Here is a 21,243-nt window from a genome sequence, read left to right on the forward strand (position 1 = left end):
AAACAAAACAAAAAAAAGGAAAAAAAAAAGGTGACAGTCCATGAATGGATGAGAATTGAAACACACCGTAAAGACGAGGAACCGTGTCGAAGAGAATCTTTCCATAAAGGCATGAAACCCAGAACTATATTCTTAAACAATTTATTATTAACAGATCCACAATCGCCAAGCTCAAGCTCCCAAAATTACATGACAGTTTGGTTTCATCTGTTGACTTCACCTCTTGTAATAACAAGCTGTCAAATCGGTTTTCTGTACAGTGCTCTAGCGACCTCTAGTGGATCCGACCTAAAAAAAAAAAAAAACTCAACAAAACAAAAAACAAAAAACAAAACAAAAGAAAAACGAAAAACAAAACAGTGCACCAGATTGTGAACGACTCCTCCATTGTGCCGAGTTTTGGTCAAGGGCATGTCCATGTGTACAGATTCACTATTGATGATATCTACATTCTAACCGGCAGGAGTGAGAGGGAAACGATCGCTTGCAGTCTTTACAAATGCAGAATTTTATCAGATTCATTCTTCAATTTTAGATGTTTGACCTCGTACGTAATGCCCTCAAAGTCACGGCCATCATGCAGCAGAACCAAAACAAACAGTGAGATTTTTCACATACGTTTGGAACAAATAAGTCCAGTTTTTATTATTGTGATTTCTGTTAATGTAGCAGTGGCGCTTCAACCTGAACATTGATAAATAAAACACTGACAAAATTGTAATTTTTTTTCTTTTTTTCTCCTTTTTCTGTAAGGATCTTTTGTTATCCTTAAGACACTGTGAAGTAAGAATAACCAAATTTATCATCATTCCACACAATTAGATTTTCCTTGACCAATGTCCTTATGTGAGATAGAATGTTTGTTTTTCCTCTTTTAAAAAAATCCAACTCATCCTGGGAAGAACGTGTTGGGGTGGCTGCAGCGTTCTCTCCCCATCCAAGGCCCCTCAGGAATAACTAGACGTTTTGCTACCGACATCATCCTCCTGCGATCCCATACTCTGAAGGGGAAACAAAAACAAAAACAAAAAACAAACAAAACGTCAGAGCTGTTATCTGAACACATCAGGCCGAGCCACTGTTGCAAACCAGTTCCTGCTGCACTTCCACCAACAATGACTGATTGTTTTGTTCAGGTCTCATCTTCTTCCTACATGCCCTATATCACTTGATGGTAGGTTGTATTGCCATTCTGGGAACTAACTCCTGAGACTTTTCCCCCAGTTTGTGTTGATATATACAATAAGGAAGTGTGCAGCTAGTTGACTGGACGTTTAAAAGTTGCTGTCCTTGTTTGTTGGCACTGAAAATCCAAGTCAGTTAACTTTGTTTTTTTTATCATCGGCTTGCCAGCGGGCCCATTTTACAAGCACTCTTTAAATGTCCGTAACTCCTTCACCGTTTGATCTAGAGACAAAAATGTAAAACTGTTTTGGAAGGAAGGGAAGACGAGCTTTACAGCAATATTTGGTGTATAGTGGTAGCAGAAAGTATTCACAAGGTACTACTGTCTGAACAGACAGATGTTACCATGTGCGCTTCACATTATTGTAGGTCCTCAACCAATTTGGACCAGAGAGAAAATTCAAATAGTTCCTGAAAACTGAGAATTATTTAGTAAATTTACAGCCAAAATTACAAAATGAGTCGAGACGGCCTGTTTGATACGTGGATGACAAAAAAAAGATTTAAATGCAATGTACGACTAGCCCAGGCAGCGCCTCTCAATGATGGAAAGGTGTAAACAAACGAGGTGAACTATAAGCAAGACGACAGCTGTGCAAACCAGTTAGCTTCTGTAGAAAATAAGCATTTGTATGTCATATGTAAGATTAAACTGATATAAAACCTAGCAAGCCTGCAAGGAAGGAAGATTGCTGCTAACTTTAGCCAGATTCGACAAATTAATCAAGTTTTATGAGCACAATGGTGCACAATTTGATAGAAAGTGAGCCTGACTTGGATATTTGATTAAGAAAAATGATTCTCACGCTGTAATAGCTGGGAAAGGCTCCTACACCTGAGTTTAGGGTGAACGACCCCACAAACGGCCCAAAAGATTAAAAGGGAAAACATTCTTGTGGTCACATTCCCGACCTGATAAGCTTGGATCAGATTCTTCATCCAAAACAGCGTCTTGGTTTTTGTCTACAGTCAAAGGCTCGCCACCCTCCATACGGAAGGTTGGGGTAGTTTGAAACGGAAGCCAATGTTACAGTTTGTGCAGGTTTTATCAACACGGTGTAATGTAGACACACAAGGGCAAGCGGTCAAAACAGGACATCCAGGGTGCAATCGTTAAAAAGGGAAAAAGAAGCACCGGGCTAGGACCGTTTTCTGAATTGCACAGTTGGAAACCTTCTTGAAGGGGGAGATATATAATTTGAATCGGGTGTAGTTTTTGGTTTTTATGATGGAAATGTGAAACCTTATGATCGCACATTGCGTAACAAGCGGTGTGTTAGTTAGACTGAAAAGGGAGAATTACAGAGTAAGTGTTTATCAAACGCCCAGCAATGGATTTCATGAAACAGTGACTGAAGACACCATGTGACTCGGCAACACAATCTGCTCAGGCACGCTAGACACTATACCGCCACATGTGCAACAAACAGTGATCACACTGTTTCTAAACCTCTAAGCATCTTATCCTCTGCTTCAGTACAAAGTTTAATATTGGAACTTTTTGGACAACATACACGCCGTCAGGAGAACATCTTTAGTCTGGCTCATTCTACCAAAAATACACACATAAGCCAAAACATTAAAACAACCACCGATTGTTTTTCTTAAATAAACATTTTACTGGGAAAACCTGCTTCCTGATATTCTTGTGGATTTTACTTTGCCAGCTGTGTCCGAGCTCTCTTGGCAGCATGGACTTTCACAATATTGGACAGGTGGTTTTAATATTGTGGCTCACTGGTGTAGGTGCCATTAAACTTAACATTCCTAATAAGAAAAAACAAACGTGTTTATGGCCTGCAACCACATCCATATACAAAACTCTACATATTCAGACTGCTGCTGGAGCCCCGCCTCACCTTCTGCACAAATTGTGGGTTTACTGTGATTTCCTGATCCATAGACTTTAGTTTCTCATCCAGCTGTATACATTTCAACATCTGAAAAGAGAGAGAAAAAAAAAAGACACGTGCTCATTTTTTAAAACTCATGCAGGATTTGTGTATTGCAACTGCAATGAATCCATGCAAAGCACAAGAACAGTGAACACAGATCTGAGCCTCCACACCTCTTGGTCAATTTTGTGGAGCATTGCTGGGTTGTTGTATTTTTCAGGGTTGTCATGGAAGCAGACCATACCATCTTTTTGGTTAATGCTAGCATAGATCTCACCATCTTCAATCTGCAAAGAAGAAAACAAGCAGAATGCAGAAAATCCAGCGCAAAGATCATTGTTATATGGCCGTTAAGGCCTTCAAGTCCAAAACGGTCCAACACAACAGATATAAGACTTTGTAGTACAACTATAAGTATGCTATCATGATATCCATCAGCATCAACTGGATTGTGTTTTTTGTGCTTCAGTCTCTCTGGACAACTCACCATGTGTAAGACGTATTTCTCTGCTTCCTGCGGGCCTGAAAGCTGCACTCGACTCGCCATGTCTTGCAAAGACAGCGTCAGGAAGGTCTGTGGGGTCCGCACAGAGGAAACACTAATATCAAATCTAGTGAATGGGCAAAAACCCGCCATCTAAACTCCTGTTTGTTTCAAATACATCCCTTGACAACCCAACGAATGTCTCTTTAAGGTCAATAAAGAAGCTCTCAGTACTCTTTGGATTGTCTGGCTAGCTGGTGCTTTGGATGTGTGCCCCTCTGTTTGAGCTGGCATGTGCAACATGAACCTAAAAGATAACCTAAAGTGATATCCAGACAGCACTGGGCCTGGATTTAACCTATAGGCTGTATGGAGTGTGAAACTCAAGTTTTATGTGTCCCACAGCTCCTCTAACTTCTGTCTTGTTGGTAATGTGAATAAGATGACCCAACAGGTGGAAACTGAAAGCTCAAGAGTCATTGCTGTTAGTCGTTTTAGCAAAGATGGGCCAACAGCCGGTTATCAGATGTCAGCATCTGTCTTGGCACACCCATGTTTTGGCTGTGTTTCCTTTCATTTTGATTATAGTGACCTCTAATGAACTGCGCCACAGATCATTCGAGACGCCCGAGACATTTCTACGTTCTTGACATCTCTCTTCCTACAACTGAAAAATTCCTAAAGTAAAGTTGCACAAGCTATCCAGTGAAGCTACTCTCTTGAAGGCATCGGGAGTGTGTTAATATCACACATCACAAAGAAAACACACACACAGCCCACCTTTGTTAGCCTCTGGATATTCTTCTTGTAGAGAGAGGAGAGGCACTGTTTGACCAGCCCCGTGTTGTTGTCTCGTGTGAAAGTCTCGCTGTGTTTGTTGACCAGGCTGCGCAGCTCGGCCGGGTTGTTGGTGGTGTAAACCTGAGCCAACTCGTGGTATGCGTTGCTCAGGGGCTGAGGGCAGAGGCACACAAAAAAAAGCAAAAAAAAAAAGCAAATGCAATTATAGATTGATAGCTCAGTACCAGCAAAATAAATAAGTGGCTTTTCCTGATGGGCTCACACTACGGCTGGACATAAATATTCAACTGTTCCAAATATTAGTTGTTATTGAAACTTAGAAACTTTGTTAGCAGATTTTGCTGCTTTTCACAGCCCACAGTACATTTTTGATTTAAAAAAAAAAAAAAGTTTCTACTGCGTCACACTGACATCTTGATCTGCTTGCTTTTACTGACTCTCTGTTCTGCTGCGTTCAGTTGAGTGAGTGAGCTCTTTAGTTATCGAGTGAGCCGTGAGGCTACAAAGCAGCGCTGCACAGTGTGGGAGAAGACAAAAAAAAAAACCAAACAACTTTCTGTGTGAGCGGTTGTCTGATACATAAAAGGCAAAATCACAGGTGAGCCTTTGTGTTCACCTCGTATGTGATGGTATTTTTATCAAATCTGATAGAAATTAGTGCTTTTGACTCTGTCCAAGTAATGATTCATCTTTCAGTCTTTTAGGTGCTCAGAGGCGTTTACTTTACAATTAGTGTAAAACAATAACTGAAGTGCATTCAGTGAGCACATCCTACCCCTGATGCCTACACCAATGCTGATGCCCTTATTGTAACTTTAAAGAAAAATGTTAGCGAGTTCTTCCTTTGCCCGAGCTCCACTTATCTATGACGTTTCATGAAATTCAACTTAAGAGCTTTTCCACATTCTAGCTAACAAAATGAATGGCTCACCCTCCCACTGAGACTCAGTCTAGCAGGCAAAAAACACGACAGTTTAACAGCCAGTCTGTCGATCTGTATCACTGATTCTGTATGCATGAACCTAAATGTTAATGTATACATTACTGAGCGTCTATACACTATTATTATTACTATTTTTTGGTGCTTTTAGAAAATGACACTTCTTGGCTACACCTCTAAAAAGAAAAATATCACCCACGCGTCATGCATCCTTACCTTGATGAACCTCCCTACTATTTGTGAGGTGTATTTGGGCAGCTGCTGCACTTTGCCGTGGAGAATGAGTGACACCAGGATGTATTTTTTATAGGCTTCCAACATGATGTGGCTCACTGCCATGGCTGGAGTGGTTATTGCCTGTCGCAGAACATTAAAAACAAAATCATGTGCAGTGATCCCGCAAAGAAAGTTCAAATTCAGGCAAATTACTGGCAACAAAAAGACCGTAAAGAGCCCAAGATAGTACCTGTTCATAAAAATACAGTGCTCTTTCAAAATTTTTGAGGCCCGTGTAGATCATCCCACCATAGTAGTAGTAACATAAAAAGTGCTTTGCGTCGTAGGCTCCGTTCTCCTTGCAGATGTCCATCATGTCCACCTCCAAAAAGGGCAGGGCTGGCTTGAAGCACTTTGCTAACAAACACAGCTGCAGAAGAACATAAGAAGTGAACGAGTGGCTTAGACTGCATGTGGAAAAGGAGATGTGCTGGGATTACAACTGGGGTGATGCTAAGAACTTACCTGACACAGGTCTGCGTGAACTGAGGTAAGTTGGTTTGTGTTCATCTGCATTTTGTCTATTGCCTGTTTTAGGACCACGACACCCCTCAATGGCTGTCAGAAGAGGAGAAATTGTGAGTTACTAAGCTGAAAGTCATCCTGAGACACCCAAACATGCTGAAAACAGTCAGGGCTTGAAGAACACGCTAAAATATTTAGATCAAGAAGGGAAAGGAAAATATGCTCTACTGTGGTGCTGAAACTCAGCGCTGTCTTAGTGATGGAATGACTCATGTGAGCCCTGTGACGAAAAATGATTGTGACTGACTCATTTCATTCTGACCAAAGGGGGAAAATTGGTTTTAGCTGCAAGGTAAATGCAACACACACACACACACACACACACACACACACACACACACACACACACACACACACACTATGTAGGCCACACAGCATTTAGGGGATAAACACTAACATGCTCATTCAGGTGGAAGGAAGTTTAGGGGATGGGGGGTTGGGTGCTGTATTAGACAGCAGGGTCATGTGACTCTCCTGCTACTTGTGAGCGCGCGGATAAATACACTCACAGTGTTTCCCCACACACAGACTTGATTTGGCCAACCAGATATATCAACACCCAAGTATACATTTGCCTGCTGGCAGTCTCCTCGCCCTTATTTTGAAAGTTCAGTTGCTGCAATCTCGCTTGCTGTTGTGGCCATCCTTAATATTACTCGCCAAAGTCTCTCATCCACCATCATGAACTGTAGCTGGTGGTGGTAGTTCTTGCACGTTATAATTAGCACCAGCAACAGGTTGCTTGTTCATTGAAGCTAAGAACCACAACAAGGACTACTGTTATTGCATTCACTTCATGCCCATCCAAGCAATGACGAACCAACTGAAAAGGATTACTCTGATACCAACTCCTTAAAAAAAGCACCCGATGCCACAAACACAATCTAATTCAGTAGGAAATGCTGACAAGGTTATAGCAATGGTTGCGCGTAGGGTGAGTGATATCAAATGAACTGCTGACAGGAAAGGCCCTAACCCCTTTAGCATCAAGAGCTACTATTGTGTGGATATCACTACATCAGCAGCCCGCAGATAAATACACACTGTTTAAAAACATCTGGCCTCTGACAGAAGCCGAAAGTTCTGAAGCCACAAACTAAAGTCAGACTCATCAAGTGTAAAACCAAGAATTACAGAAGCACACGGAAATATAGAAAGCCTGCCTGCTTTCTGTTCTTTCCGCTGATATTAAAGCTTCTTGATCTTCATTAGCAGCCACAACGGTGCAGCCTACTGCACAGGCTGAATGAAAACAAACTGCTTGGCACAAGTGCAACAGTATTACATACTGCATAATCTACAGAGGGGCAGAGAATGCAGAAGGCATTTTCTTCTAGGGAGATGTATCATGAACAAATCTTAACAGTTCTCTTACAAAAAGAACATTTAAAAATGCAACTGCGTTCTTTTTTTTTTGTTAAGCATTCACCTTTACATCACAGCCCTACTTCTGTCAAGCCTAAACTACATCACCATTTAGTTGGATTAGGCTCAGAATGATAGAAAGAGACATTCTTACCTGTTTCCGCTCTACAAGTGCGTTTGTCAACTGGTGGCAGAGACCAGCAACTGTGGCAGGAAAACAGAGGAGTTATGATTAACCATGTGGATTCTGCCAGATCCACAAATCCATATAACAGATTTCAAACCGCTGATACAAAGCTGTGACTGATACCAACAACATTTATACAAACTTGTGTAAAATATATGAACAAAAGTAGCGATTCATGACAGCTCAGCTAGAAATGCACACAAAATGCTTCTGTCTTAACAATCACAAAAACAAATAAAAAAATAAAAAAACTTGACACAAAACAAGTTCGCTGAACAACGAGACTTACAAGTGTCTGTTGCATATCTAATGTGCTCCCCATTGCAGGTACTGATGAAGAGCTGGACTTGGGAGAAGAGCGTCTCAAAGTCAGGGATGTTTGGCATGGAGAACTTCACAAATCTGGAGCAAAAGCAGAAAGAAGGAAGGAAGGAAGGAAGGGGGGTTAGCCAAAACTTTGCATTAGTTTGGCTGATTTTTAAAAATCATTTAAAGCTAAAGGGCTGAGTTTTCGGTAAGTAGGGAAATGTATTGATCAGACTCAATGTTGGGTAAGCAGAAGCGAGATTGATTTTGTAAACAGGAAATAATCGCTTTCATTTCTGTGTTATTTATTATCAGTTGTAAATGCAACAAATAACCTTTAACAGTGTCATGTCTGTACAGGATTTGCTATAGCACAGAAAATGTGTGGAAATTTTAAAGAAAGGAAACAATTTGAAGAAGTGAGAGAGATTATTCCCTTTCAATATAACATCATATGCAGGAACTTATTATTATCTGTCAACTTTTCCTCTCATTTTCCTCTAAATCCTGAGCTGGCTCCAACCTTTGTCATTTTTCCATGAGACTTCCTCTAAAGAACTACCGCCTCTTCCTCAACGAACACAAAAAGTACAACATGACCTTCAACAGACACAACATTAGGAGAATATCTTGGCCAAGAACAGCGGAATGAAAGCAGAGTGCAGTGAAACACCAAAATCTAAACTAATAAAAAAAATAAATATTAATATTATTAATGATAATAATAATAATACTAAACCAGTTAGAGGGGGAAAAAAAACTTTAACGCAGATGAGAAAAATTTCTTGTCATGTGGTAACTGAGACAGAAGAAAGTTATAGTGGAAACTTACAGCACAGCCAGCACACCTAGGGAGTGCTCCTGGATGTCCAGGGCCCCCAGCACCGTGTCCAGGTGGGACAGATTTTTGGCCAGCAGCTCCCCACTCTTGTTGATCAACTCACATAGCTGAGTCATCTGGCCTGGAGGGATGAAGGAAAATTGAGGTCAACATTGAGAAATTTAGCCACACTTAACTTTTTGTACCGACCTTTTAAATCTTTGGGAAGTCCAAACTAGTGTGTCTTTCTATGGGCTTAAGGTAGCTTGTGTTGCAGGTCTAGGTGCAGATTAAATTTTTGACACCAGCCCACCAGATGTAGAATTAAACCAGGTTGTTATGCTGAGATTTAATGTCATCAGGTTTCTATTTCACAAGGTTATTATTACATGCAAAGCACACAAGGAGGACACATGGACAAAAACTTAGCTGGAAACGCTACAAAGACTAGACACAATCAGTATGATCACAACCCCACTAAAGCTATTATCAGTAAAGTTGTTGTATTAACATAGGAGAAATAATGCACAGTGATACATTTTCTTTGTTGTTTAAGTGGTCAAATATTGGATAAAATAGGAATGTTCTTGTTTACGAATCCTAAGAGACAATTCTTTATAAACCTAGAGGACACACGGACTCATTAAACTGTGTATAGCCGCCGCGCTGCGGATGGGCATTTCAATTGGAATCGGCTGGCCAAGTGTCCTGTCAAGGCCTTGCAACAGAGGTAATGCGAGCAGGATTGACAGATGACTTCGAGCCAATAATATTTGCCAATTCAGTCCGCTAGCCAATCATATGAGGCTAGGGCGGGACTACCGGTAGGCAGTCCCCAGAAATTATTTTCTAGATCAAAAACAAAAAGTATAATTTTCACATCTAGTTTGATGACATGCACGTTATGCAGTTATCCTTCGGGTCCTTGTGTAATACCGCATCTACTCGTGGTAGTTTACATAGGAACTACAGCGGCATAAGGTCGTTTTAGCGATGTGTTTACATGATAAAGCAAAAAGAAGCCTCTGACCAGTTTGACTGCCTAGCTATCGGCAAGGCATTGGATAGCATATGCTAGCTAACTAGCTAATACTTCAGACTCTAATGAGTTTATCAACCCTACCTTGAGCGGAGAGCTGCCGCACATTGTTCACAAACTGCTCCAAGGCTGAAGCCATTATTTCCTGGGTCCAACGTGGAGGTAATTTGCACTGTATTTCATTCAAACGTCAGAAACAACTCCGTCCGGACTAAGACAGGGGGCCACACAGCCGCCACTGAGGTGAGGCTATCGCGAGATCGTAAGAACAGAACAGACCGCAAGGAGGTTTAGAGAACCGACCGTTGAATTCTTAAAGGGCCAGGTACCAGATTTGCTGGGAGTATTGTAACACACTTGCTCACATATATATATATATATATATATATATATATATATATATATATACATATGTGTGTGTTTGTGTGTGTTTATTGTGTGTTTATTTAAAAACGGACTTCTACTTCTCTCTTTGAGAACTAGGAAATAAAGGAAGTGACGTACACACCGGAGTTATTAACGTAGATGTTGTATGGAGTGAGACCTCTTGCTAACTACTTTTACAGGACCACTATAGTGCTGCTTCTTTGGGAAACGGAAAATATTATGACATTGATACATTGAAAAATATGATTACATTTATATATGATTTGAATCAAGTTTTTGTTTAAATTTGAATAAAGTTGATATCTTTAAAATACCAGTTACTCTAAGTTTTGCTCTTAGTTTTTTACGTTTTACATGGTATCTTTGTCTTATTTATTTATTTATATGTGCAATCTCTTCAGTGTGTAAATGGGGTTAGGGTAAGTTGCACCAAAGCATACAGATTACATTTTTTATTACTCAAAAATCCATGTAACCTGTAGTTAGTTACTGATATTTCAACATAATTTGACCCATCATCAAATATATCTTCATCTTTTTCCTCTTCTGGTTGGTGCCTTTAGAGTCACCACATCTAAGTCTTTCTCCAGCATCTTTTTCTGTCTCTCTCTCTCTCTCACACACACACACACACACACACACAAACGTATGTTATGTACAAGTGATGGATCTCTGGAAGCTCCCCTGTCTGATGCTAAATGTTTTGCCCCTCTACCTATCCATCATTCAGAATAAGCTGTCACATTTGGGCATAAAGAGATGACTGTGCATAAATTGCAATGAACCTAACTAACGACGGTTCTTTAGCCAATAAATAATCACACACGTTGCGTGTATGATTATTGTGGTGGTAAAACCTTTGCATTGTTGTAAATTTTTATATTTTTCACTGTACATGGCTCCTGAAAACAGCTGAGGAGTGAACCATCTTGGTCGTGTAAGATCTTTGTTGCGCACGGGCTCGTAGTACAGTTTGTTCTTACAGCTGAGCACTTCTCCCTTTGGTGCAGCGGCAGCTCCAGTTGTTTACTTCTCGTTTCACCTCAGACAGCTCTAACAGCATATGCTGTTTATCTCATATGCTGTGGAATTTTAGAAAGGCAGGCATTGGATGCCGGCCGGCTAATACACACTGACAACCGATACAAAGAGTTCCCGGTATTGTGGCCGCAGGCAGGTCACAGTTGAACTGCCCGCTGCGGCTGCTGTGGTGCTAGCCTGTCAGCTAGCCAGCGTCTGTTAGCTCATCTACCGCTCAGAATGTGAAAAGTTGGACAATAATTCACAAGGGACAAATAACAGTGTCGAAAACGAGTACTGAAAGGGGTTTAGCTCCAGTGCTTGGAATTATTTTTGTTTGTGTAAGTCCCATGCCGACTTTACAAGCTGTTTCTGCTGACTGTTTGGAGAGGGCAGTGACTGAGGGCGTGAAAAATGTTGCTGCTTAGTGCAACACGCCTACTAGGAAGAGGGAAAACTTTGCTCCGAGATCCCATTAAGAGGATTTTCGCAAACATGTCGTTCACCTCTCGTTCCGGGAAGAGACTGCGGGTCCTGGTGGACATGGACGGAGTCCTGGCGGACTTCGAGGGGGGGTTCCTGAAGAAGTATCGGGCCAGGTACCCGACGGAGCCCTACATCACCCTGGAGGACAGGAGAGGGTTTTGGGTGTCAACGCAGTACGGGCAGCTGAGGAGTGACCTTTGTGTGAGTGACAGAGGCACTAAATATAGTGGCTGAAATTCAACTTAATCTTTTGAATTAAAACTTGTAAAAAAACAAAAATAAAAAACCCAAATCGAGAAAGCCTGTCTCATTTACATATGGTTAACAGTCAACTTTTTCAGTAGGGTGGTACAGGAGTATTTATGGAAGAGGATTATGGCCACTGGGAAAAAATGTATTTTTTTTGTCAGAATTTTGAAGAAAAAAAAAAACAAATCCAAAAGACGGCCCCACTTTTTCAGTACCTTCTAATCTTCTTTGTAAGTATTGGACTATTGCATGGTCGAACAATATTTTCTTCCAGAATATAGTGAAAATTAGAAGAAAGTAACATAATATGAATGGAAATTAAATGCTGGAATTTTTACAGTGGAAGCAGAATAATCACATGTACTACATTACAGTCTACTACTGGTCTCATGCCTGATTTAGACTTCTGCGGCAAATCTACATCATAGTATAACTGAAACTGGAAATACCTTTAAATGTTTCTGGTTAAAAAGAAACAATAAATAGTTTAATCGTACTCCACAACCTTCCACATAACCCGAGAAATGTAACTACATGTCGGGTCAGACGATATGGCATGGAAGGTTATGGCACAGGAGTTTACAGTTACAGTGTAGATTTCCCGCAGACATCTAAATCAGGCGTTATCCTTGCTCTCATCCTATGGCTCTGGGGATTGTGAGATTGACAGCGCTCTAGCTCAGTACCATTAATCAGCATTGGGGGACTTTTAAGGGGCTGGTGTCCCCGCTTCATGTGTAGACACAGCCATGGACGCACATTCTTGAATTGGTTTGTGTGGATGAATGACTCAACCTCGATTTCCTTGTGGTTCACTGTAATGTGAAGTGTTGAGCAGTTCACTCACTACTCCATTTGATTATGTGTTTCCTTCAGTGTCTTAATTCACCTACTCCAAGCAAGAAGTAAAGTGCTACCTTGTAATCATGTCCACAGAAGTTGGCCTTTTGGACTTTACTTCCTCAGGGCTCATGAACACTCACGTGGATACACGTACTGTACATGCACCTGATTAATATACACGGTTGCAGATAAGCTGTATGCATGTGTTTTGTTTCCTTTTTTTAAACTCCAGGAAAAAGCTATCAGCATCTGGGAGTCCAAAGGTTTCTTCATAGACTTGGACCCGCTGCCAGGAGGAGTGGAGGCGGTCAAGGAGATGGCCGAGATGAATGAGTAGGTCTTGGAAGTTGCAGTGCATTTGTCTCACATAAACAAAAGAGAGTGAGAGGAGTTCTTGTTGTATCACAAGTGGCTTAAATCAGCATAATGGGAGAAAAATGTGCATGATTAGATATTTGCATGTAGCACTTTGGTCAGTAGGGAGGTGGGGGAAATGGTGTTTTGAGTTAATATGTATTTAACTTTGCAAAATAATGCCAGGCTCTGTGGTTTATCATTTTCCACACAGTTTCACCCTGTTTAGTTCACTTTATCTCTACATTTAGCTGGCTGCATTTTAAGGCTCTGTTTTCATACAAAAGCCCCGCAAACCAGCAAAGCAGCAATGGCCTGCTCAGCCCAGTTTAAAAGAAAACCTGGGAGGTGGGAAGCCTGTAATGAGTGACTATGCTCCTAAACACATCACCAAAGTGTTTACCGGGGACAAGTCAGAGGGCTGTTTTCCCATAGACTTTCTTTACACCTGCACCTATCACCCCCTGATGGTCATTAAAAAGAATGCATGTTTAAGACACTTGGTATTGGCGTCCCTTTTCAGACCCAGAAGCTACAGTGTTATGCAAAAGCCATGAGCCACCACTCATTTCTTCACACTCTCCTATGAAAATGGGAAATGGGTGCGGCGACAAAGGATGTTGAAAATTGAGCTACTGGGCAGAAGGAAAAGGGGAACACACACAGAAGATTTATCGATGTAGTGAAGGAGGACATGTAGAGGGTTGGTGTGACAGAAAAGGATGCCAGGGGTTGGGTTAGACAGGGAACCCTTAAAGGGAGCAGAGGGAAGAATCACAGTATACAGTATATAAGGTAATTCTAATGAGCTTGAAAGTCAATATTTGGTATGACCGCCTTCGTTCTTCAATACAGCCAGTGCTGTGTGCTTTTTGTGTTCATAATTCCACCAATTTTGACAACATGCCCAACTTTACTGGTTAAAATCGAGCCCCAAACCATGACAGAGCCTCCACCATGTTTTATAGGCAGCTGTAGAGACTCACGATATGAACAAAAAAAAAAAAGAAATTTGGATTCATCACTCCATCAGACCTGTCGCCACTGATTTTCAGTCTACTTCTTATGTAGTTTGGGATACCTCAGCCTTTTCTCTCTGTTTCCCTTTCTTAAGCACAGCTTCTTGACAGTCATCCTTCCACTGACACAATTTCTGACAAGGCTTTATCGAACAGTAGATCAACTCAAGATACATCTCTCTGATCTGTTTTCAGCTCTTTGCTTGATTCTTTTTTTTAACCTAGTTCTTAAAGATATGACTTTCAGATACTGTTCGTCTCCTGTTCTTCTTTTGTCATTCACCTGTTCAATTTCCTCAAATTCTTAAGGACACACTCCACACCATGCTGAAACAAGGCAAGTTTTTGGCTAATAGCTCTTTGTCAATCACCTTTTGGTGACAAAAAATAATGTTTTATGCTTGTTAAGCTGAGCAATCTTTGACATTTTTCTAAGATTCAACTGACTTTACTGCACTTTTTTTTAGCTTCCATGGAAGCAAAATATAAATTGATTGGCTCAAGACTTTTGCACAATACTGTACATCCATCTTTTATTCTGTCGGTGATTTTTGAGACAGATTGTGAACAACTCCTTTTGATGGAGTTTTTTTTTTCTGTTTTGTCTGAACCTGACCAAATAAATCAAGTCTGAAAGCCCCTGTTGCTCATTCCAGTCGCTCACAAAAGCCAGCAAGACTAGATTCTATAACATACACGTGAATTTGATATTTATGTTTGGAGCACATTTTATATATTTTTTTACACATATTAAAACAGTGATTGTGTATTGGGTCCTCAACGCTGCCAAAACAGAGACAACTTGCCACTCAGGGCTGTGCCTGAAGGCATCAAGCGTCGAGGCTGCCGTAAAGCCTCCTAGGCCTGGCATCAGTAGTGAATGTGATGGTCTGTTTGTCTGTCTTGTCTCTATGATCTATTTGTGCACTGCAGTCAGTGACAGCAGCAGGCCATAGGGACAATTACAGACACCTGGCCTCCATGTTGTATCACCACACAGCCTGTCTTTGAGCGCGCCAGCACCACGCTGTTCTCCCATTCACTCAGCCTCACGACTCAGATGGCCCCATGCTGTGATATTTTCAGTATTTTTTTTTTCCCCCCTCTTTCTAATAAATGATTTAAAACACATCACCCTGAGTCTTACTCAGGGACGGTCACGTGTAGTTTTTGATGATATTTTAATAAGTGTGATCTGAATCAGTGTGACATAGGCTGTGACTACTTTTTTATTTTTTTCTGGGAGCAGTCTTGGAGGAGAATGCACGTGAATAACATCTAAAAATATCAAAAGCTATGAACTTCGCTTACATTTCTTCTACTGCTAAAAGTGAATGGCTTTCTTTAGCCACCAGTGCCTGAATGTGCACGTTCTCCTATCAGGGTAATGCACCATACACGTGATTTCATGTTTACTGGGAACCTCCCCCACATGAATTCCTGTCATAAAAGTTCAGGCCTAAGCAGCTGGAAGGTAAATATTAATACTGTGTGTTTGTAACTTTTCCACTCTGGTCTGTTTGTTTCCCTTTGTTTCTGCAGCACAGATGTCTTTATTTGCACCAGCCCTATAAAACATTATAAACACTGCCCACATGAGAAGGTAGGCCTACTGCAAATCAATAACAAATATCCATTTTTCTGTGGAAATGATTAATGTGTTCCACTCTTTGCTGATGAGATCTCATCTGCTGTGTGTGTGTGTGTGTTTTTGTCTAGTATGCCTGGGTGGAGAAGCATCTGGGCCGTGACTTCCTGGAACAGGTCATTCTGACCCGAGACAAGACGTTAATCACCGGCGACCTCCTGATAGACGACAAGCCTGACATTCTAGGTGAGGCCTCCGTGGAACTTTGTGTGGGTGCACTTTTGTGTGTTTCACGATTCTTTTATTTTAATATTAGTGCTTTAAAAATCTTTTTTTGGTTATTTTTGGTCTGTGAAGTGATCTGCTCCGGTTCAGCCTCTATGGCTTCATGAAATAAAACCAACATTTTTGAACAATAAGTTTAGCAAAAAGAAAAAGGCATTTAAACTACTTATTTGTAGCTTGCTTCATTTCATTTTGCAAATTTCAGTAGAGCGCTGCAATCGCAGTGCATTCTGGGTAATCAAGGCCATGTTGTTGTTCATAAAAATAAAGATAGATGCTAACAAATAATGAGGGGAAAAACACACTAATGCCCACTGAAAAAGCACCTAAATGACCTATGAGAAGATCAGCAACACAATAGGATACAACAAGATGCTAAACAACAAGGTAAAGGAGTGTTATTTGATCCATCCATCCATCTTCCTCCACTTGTCCAGTTCAAGGTCTCAGGGAAGTCTTTCCCTGCTGCCATAGGGTAAGAAACACAGTACGCACTGGGCAGGTCGCCAGTACGATACAGGGCTAACATAGAGAGACAACCATTTGTACTCACATTCATACCTATGGGCAACTAAGAATCCCCAATTAGCCTGAAGCTGAAGTACCTGGAGAGAATCCACGCAAGCATGAGTGATAGTGGATTTGGATCCAGGATAATCTTGCTGGACTTAAATATGGTCACACAAAGAATGGTAGTCCTGAGAGCTGAAAAGAAGCCAACTAGACTTCTTTAGGTTTTGAAGACATTTCAAATCTCATCCAAGAGGCTTCTTCAGTTCTAGAATAATTGGTAGCGAGCTCTTCCAGTAAGGGTGGTCCTGAGGGTTGTTACCCCACCCCACCGTTATGTGAGCGATTGAGGTCACCTAAGGCAAGGTGTGAGTGGTTGAAACAATTGGGAAAAGAACTCGGGACCGTAGGTGGCTGATAGTTGGTGCCATAAGCCACCGCCTCTGTTCAATGACAGCTGTTTACAGTGGGTCTAGATGGCCTCCTTTATTCCTCTCTTAAACCCTTTCTTCGTCCAAAATGTGAACATTGGTGTCCTCAAAAGACAGTCCTTCCTTGTTTTCCTAGTCCTAAAATCCTTTCCCAGTTGTTTTCATGCGCTGACAGGTGAGCAGAGACTATACCACTGAAGGTCATTGATCATGCTAGCTGGGTTTCCACATAAAGCGCTGATCATAACTGATCTCCGAGCAGTGAAAGCAGTGCCTGCAGCTTACCTCACACACTGGTCTCTCATCAGTTTACCATGAAAAAGTTTGTACTTACCCATCTAGATTTTGTTGGGACTTAAAATTCGGGGCTATGCCAAGTTGGTTGGCCAACATAGGCAGTTGTCTGTAGCCTTTTGGAGGATATTTCATAAAGGTGACAGATAATGATAGTTGTGCGCAACATACCATCCAAGAAGTTTGCATTCCAGGTCCAGTAAAATTCAAGCATTTTATTAGTCTGTGATATAGTGCTTAAATTAGCAGGTGTCTTCGGATGCAGCTTGGTAAAGAAACCAGTGTTAGCTGAGTCTAAATCTGAGCCAAAAACATGCCAACACTGGTGCTATAAAATGCAGACTCCAAAATGAACTGATGAATGAACATTATGTTGCCATTGTTCATTTTCTATACACAGTTTATGCTTTACCCCCTGTCATGCTAAAGACAGCAGCAGTAATATTGCGTTAGATTGCTAGAATAAAATGTTTTCACACCTGATTACATCCAATTTGATATCTACATTTTTATTCAAAATGTAACCATCATGCTAAAACAGCTGCAACTTTCCAAATGTGCACATGCTTTGGTGTGACGCTCAGCTTTTCATTACCTTTTTGTTATCAAAAGAACACATTTGTACATTAGTAATTTTTTCAAACAGAGTTCCAGAGTGCAAAGATGTTTTTACGTAATAATATGCAGATACACACTAATGTCTGATGCTGGCTGCGAGTGCAGATTTGCCTAAATAAAAAAAACCCTCTTGAAATGCTGAGTATTTAGCTTATGAGTAGATCTCAAAGTTAGTCGGCTTGAGTTGTGTAAATTATTGCTGCTGCAGTTAATTCAGTAGGAAAATACAGTAGTTCTCTGATCTGAGCAGATCAGGGATGATAACTATTTTTCTTTTTTTAAATCACCGAAAGAACAGAAGAACAAAGCAAAATCTTTAAAGAGGACTTTTGCATAATAATGTTTGTGAAACTCGGTGTGGGTGTTATAATTATTTGCATCCATTTTCAATGCTTTGATTGCCACCTCATGAGGCAGCTGCTGCAGCGTTCCTACGGTCTGTCAGGACAATTTGTATCCTTCACACACTTAAATACAGGGAGCTGCCACTTTAATAATCTTTATATTTCTGTGACTTGGACAGGCGTGGAGCCAAATCCAGCGTGGGAGCACATCCTGTTCAGTGCCTGCCACAACAAGCACCTGCCCCTCAGCCTCCCCCAGAGACGGCTCCTCTCATGGTTAGATGATTGGAGGGCCATCCTGGACAGCAAAAGGCAGTGAGGGGCTCCTGCACAGCCCAGCCCCACAGCAGCCTGGCATCTGGGTTAATGGAAGTTCTGGTGTTCGCTGCTATGGCCTTGGCATACTTGTTCTCCACTAAGTGGGGTGTGGAGGCTTAAGAGGGATGAGCAGTTTACGTTTCAGGTTGAATGGAAGTCGTGCTGTACAAGCAGACTGTTGATCCAGTCTGTTAGAAGAGGATGTTCACTTGCTCGACCACAAGGGGGCACTCTGAGACTGTGTATGAATTTGTATTGGAGACCAGATTCTGTACAATCTCACTGAATGAGAAGGACAAAAGGAGTTCATAAAAAGATACATGGTAAGTGGAAAGGACAGATTATGTTGAGTGACCTCGACGGTTATGGATTCACTTTGCATTCTGGATGTTTCTCAGATTCACACAAAATGGATTTCTGAGCCATTGCGTGGTCTCTCTGTGGCCTTCATTGCAAAAGGCTTATCAATATTTAACTGCACCGTCCTGCACTCGTGAGTCAGTGTGATGTGATTCACAACAGGGCACTCCACTGCACCCAAAAAAGCTCAAAAATACACCCTGAGTCGTGGGCACTGGCGAATACATAAACACAGGACAGTGACTTGGAGTCAAATTACTGTTTTATTAGGTTGTCATTATTTTGCATGTATTGTGTAGGTATGTGCCATGCCACTGTTATGTAAATGCAAAAATACTGTGAAATCCACTCTGGTTTTTAAAAAGGTTAAAAGCCTACATGGGTGCTCTTTTTTTACAATATGTATTTGTTCAATATTTCACTGATACACGAATGAGAAAAGTAGCTGCACACGTGCATCTTGCCAAACATTGCTAGTGTAGATTGTTGTAGGCACTGAAGACTGAGTAATATTGGTTCAGTGTTGGTTAATAATGAACCAATATTCAATATTAATATATCACTGACAAGTCCATATGTTAATCAAAATTCTGGTAGGATAGCTCTGCATGATTCAGTTCATAATAATCATCATTTCATTTACATTGGACCCTTCTGCCACCTCCCAAGTTCATCGTTGGTCATAGACAAGCCAGATCAGAGGAGTTTGCATCAGGTGTATGGAGAATTCTGTAGGGGCTACTTGTGCACACATTGGCCTCATTATTTGAAACTTTGCCCATGTTTAATATAAACATCCACAATTGCAACAGCATGGATATGACAGAATGCAGAATAAGGAAAAGCGGAAATCTATAGGAGCCTAAGAAAAGATGAGAGCTGAGCAGCAACATTGATCACTATGTTTTATAAGTGGTATGCCACCATTCTGTTCATATTTTTAGAGCAGGGGTGTCCAACTCCAGTCCTTCAGAGCTACTGTCCTGCAGCTTTTACATGCAACCCTACTCAAACACAGCTGAATCAAATGCTTGGATTACCTCTTCAGCACGCTATCAAGTTTGGCAAAGGCCTGATAACAAGCCATTCATTTGATTCAGGTGTGTCGGGACAAGGATGCATCTAAAAGCTGCAGGACAGTAGCTCTTGAGGACTGGAGTTGGACACCCCTGTTTTAAAGCTTATCTTCAGAAGCATGTCAAGCAAGATTTAAGTTGTAGAAAATGTTTTAATGTTCCAAAAATAAACAGTTTTTATTTCAGCTTGTCATTAATTACTTGAAAACTTGTATTAATTTTTAGCAATTATATTTTTATTATATTTTTAGCATTTATAAACTGTATAAAATCACCACTTTCTCAGTGTCACTGTCCTGCTTCAATCATTTGCAGTTTTATTCACCAACTCTACTAGAATATGTCTGAATATGATTCACAGTTCAAAATACTGAACCTTGGTGCGGCAACTAATTTCATACGTTATCTGAGTGAACGAGCCAACTTCCTGTGTGCCTGCAATGACCATATTAAGTATTTGCACTCTCTGACATCATACAGAGCAAAGAGTTGGGAAAAAAGTACTTGAAATGGAGTGTTTAGTGCATTCTCGCTTTTCCTTACTTGCACCGATGCTAACCTCATTGGAAACTTGATGCTTTTAACATGAACACCCACCAGAGTAACAGCACCTGTGGCTAGCAAAGCAGTAATAGGTCCCCTTTAGGATACACAGATGATATGTAGATGCTGAGATAAAATGCTTTTTAATTTCTTCTGGTATATTTTTGCCTGCTAGCATCCTTTCACAGAACTACGCACTAGATGCTAATTATGTGTAATGAAAGATGTACGTAGTGCTGAGTGCTTGTCTTTTTGTGACTAGCTTATACATATTCATGTCAGTTCAATACAAATCCAAATGTTTGTTTATGCCAGTGGAATGTTTTGATCCACCTCTATTAAAACCCATGCAAAAAACCAATAACTTGATGACCTGGGCATTTAAACAGTCTTCTCTCATTTAACAGTGCCATTAAAAAGAAAGTTTCATTGGCTTTGGTTGTTTTGATATTTTTTCATTAAAATGCATGCTGCTTAGTCACATGAAATCATAGATAACTTTCTGCCAAAGACTGGAAACATGCCCACACTCGTGGTTTGACATTCTGGCACTTTTGGGGGGGGGTTTAACTAAACATGAAGAACGCTCCTCTTTGTGCTCTTTGTTGTAGTTTGCTCTGTGCACTGATCATATCAGTTGAGGAAAAAACCTCAAGAAACTGATGAGATGATTTGTGCAGATGGAAGCGTTTAAT

The 21,243-nt window shown here is 40.9% G+C and overlaps 2 protein-coding genes across 2 annotated transcripts; one reads left to right on the top strand and one right to left on the bottom strand.

Annotated features, from left to right (window-relative positions):
- Positions 1–517: 517 nt before the first annotated feature.
- On the bottom strand, positions 518–10,126 carry cops3 (COP9 signalosome subunit 3). Its single transcript, XM_003438680.5, has 12 exons — positions 9,908–10,126; positions 8,797–8,926; positions 7,948–8,060; positions 7,626–7,675; positions 6,047–6,139; positions 5,772–5,951; positions 5,522–5,662; positions 4,345–4,518; positions 3,568–3,654; positions 3,254–3,367; positions 3,045–3,125; positions 518–1,001 (listed from the first exon to the last, which is right to left on the bottom strand). Exons 1-12 carry the CDS (start codon positions 9,960–9,962, stop codon positions 948–950), a joined length of 1,272 nt encoding a protein of 423 aa, XP_003438728.1. The 5' UTR covers positions 9,963–10,126; the 3' UTR covers positions 518–947.
- A 1,021-nt stretch (positions 10,127–11,147) lies between these two features.
- nt5m (5',3'-nucleotidase, mitochondrial) lies at positions 11,148–20,982 on the top strand. The gene is made up of 5 exons (XM_003438519.5): positions 11,148–11,917; positions 13,041–13,141; positions 15,724–15,784; positions 15,901–16,015; positions 18,431–20,982. The coding sequence occupies exons 1-5, from the start codon at positions 11,645–11,647 to the stop codon at positions 18,568–18,570; spliced, it is 690 nt and encodes a 229-aa protein (XP_003438567.2). The 5' UTR covers positions 11,148–11,644; the 3' UTR covers positions 18,571–20,982.
- Positions 20,983–21,243: the final 261 nt, after the last annotated feature.

This window comes from Oreochromis niloticus, linkage group LG8 (genome assembly GCF_001858045.2).
Source record: "Oreochromis niloticus isolate F11D_XX linkage group LG8, O_niloticus_UMD_NMBU, whole genome shotgun sequence".
Taxonomy (NCBI): Eukaryota; Metazoa; Chordata; class Actinopteri; order Cichliformes; family Cichlidae; genus Oreochromis; species Oreochromis niloticus.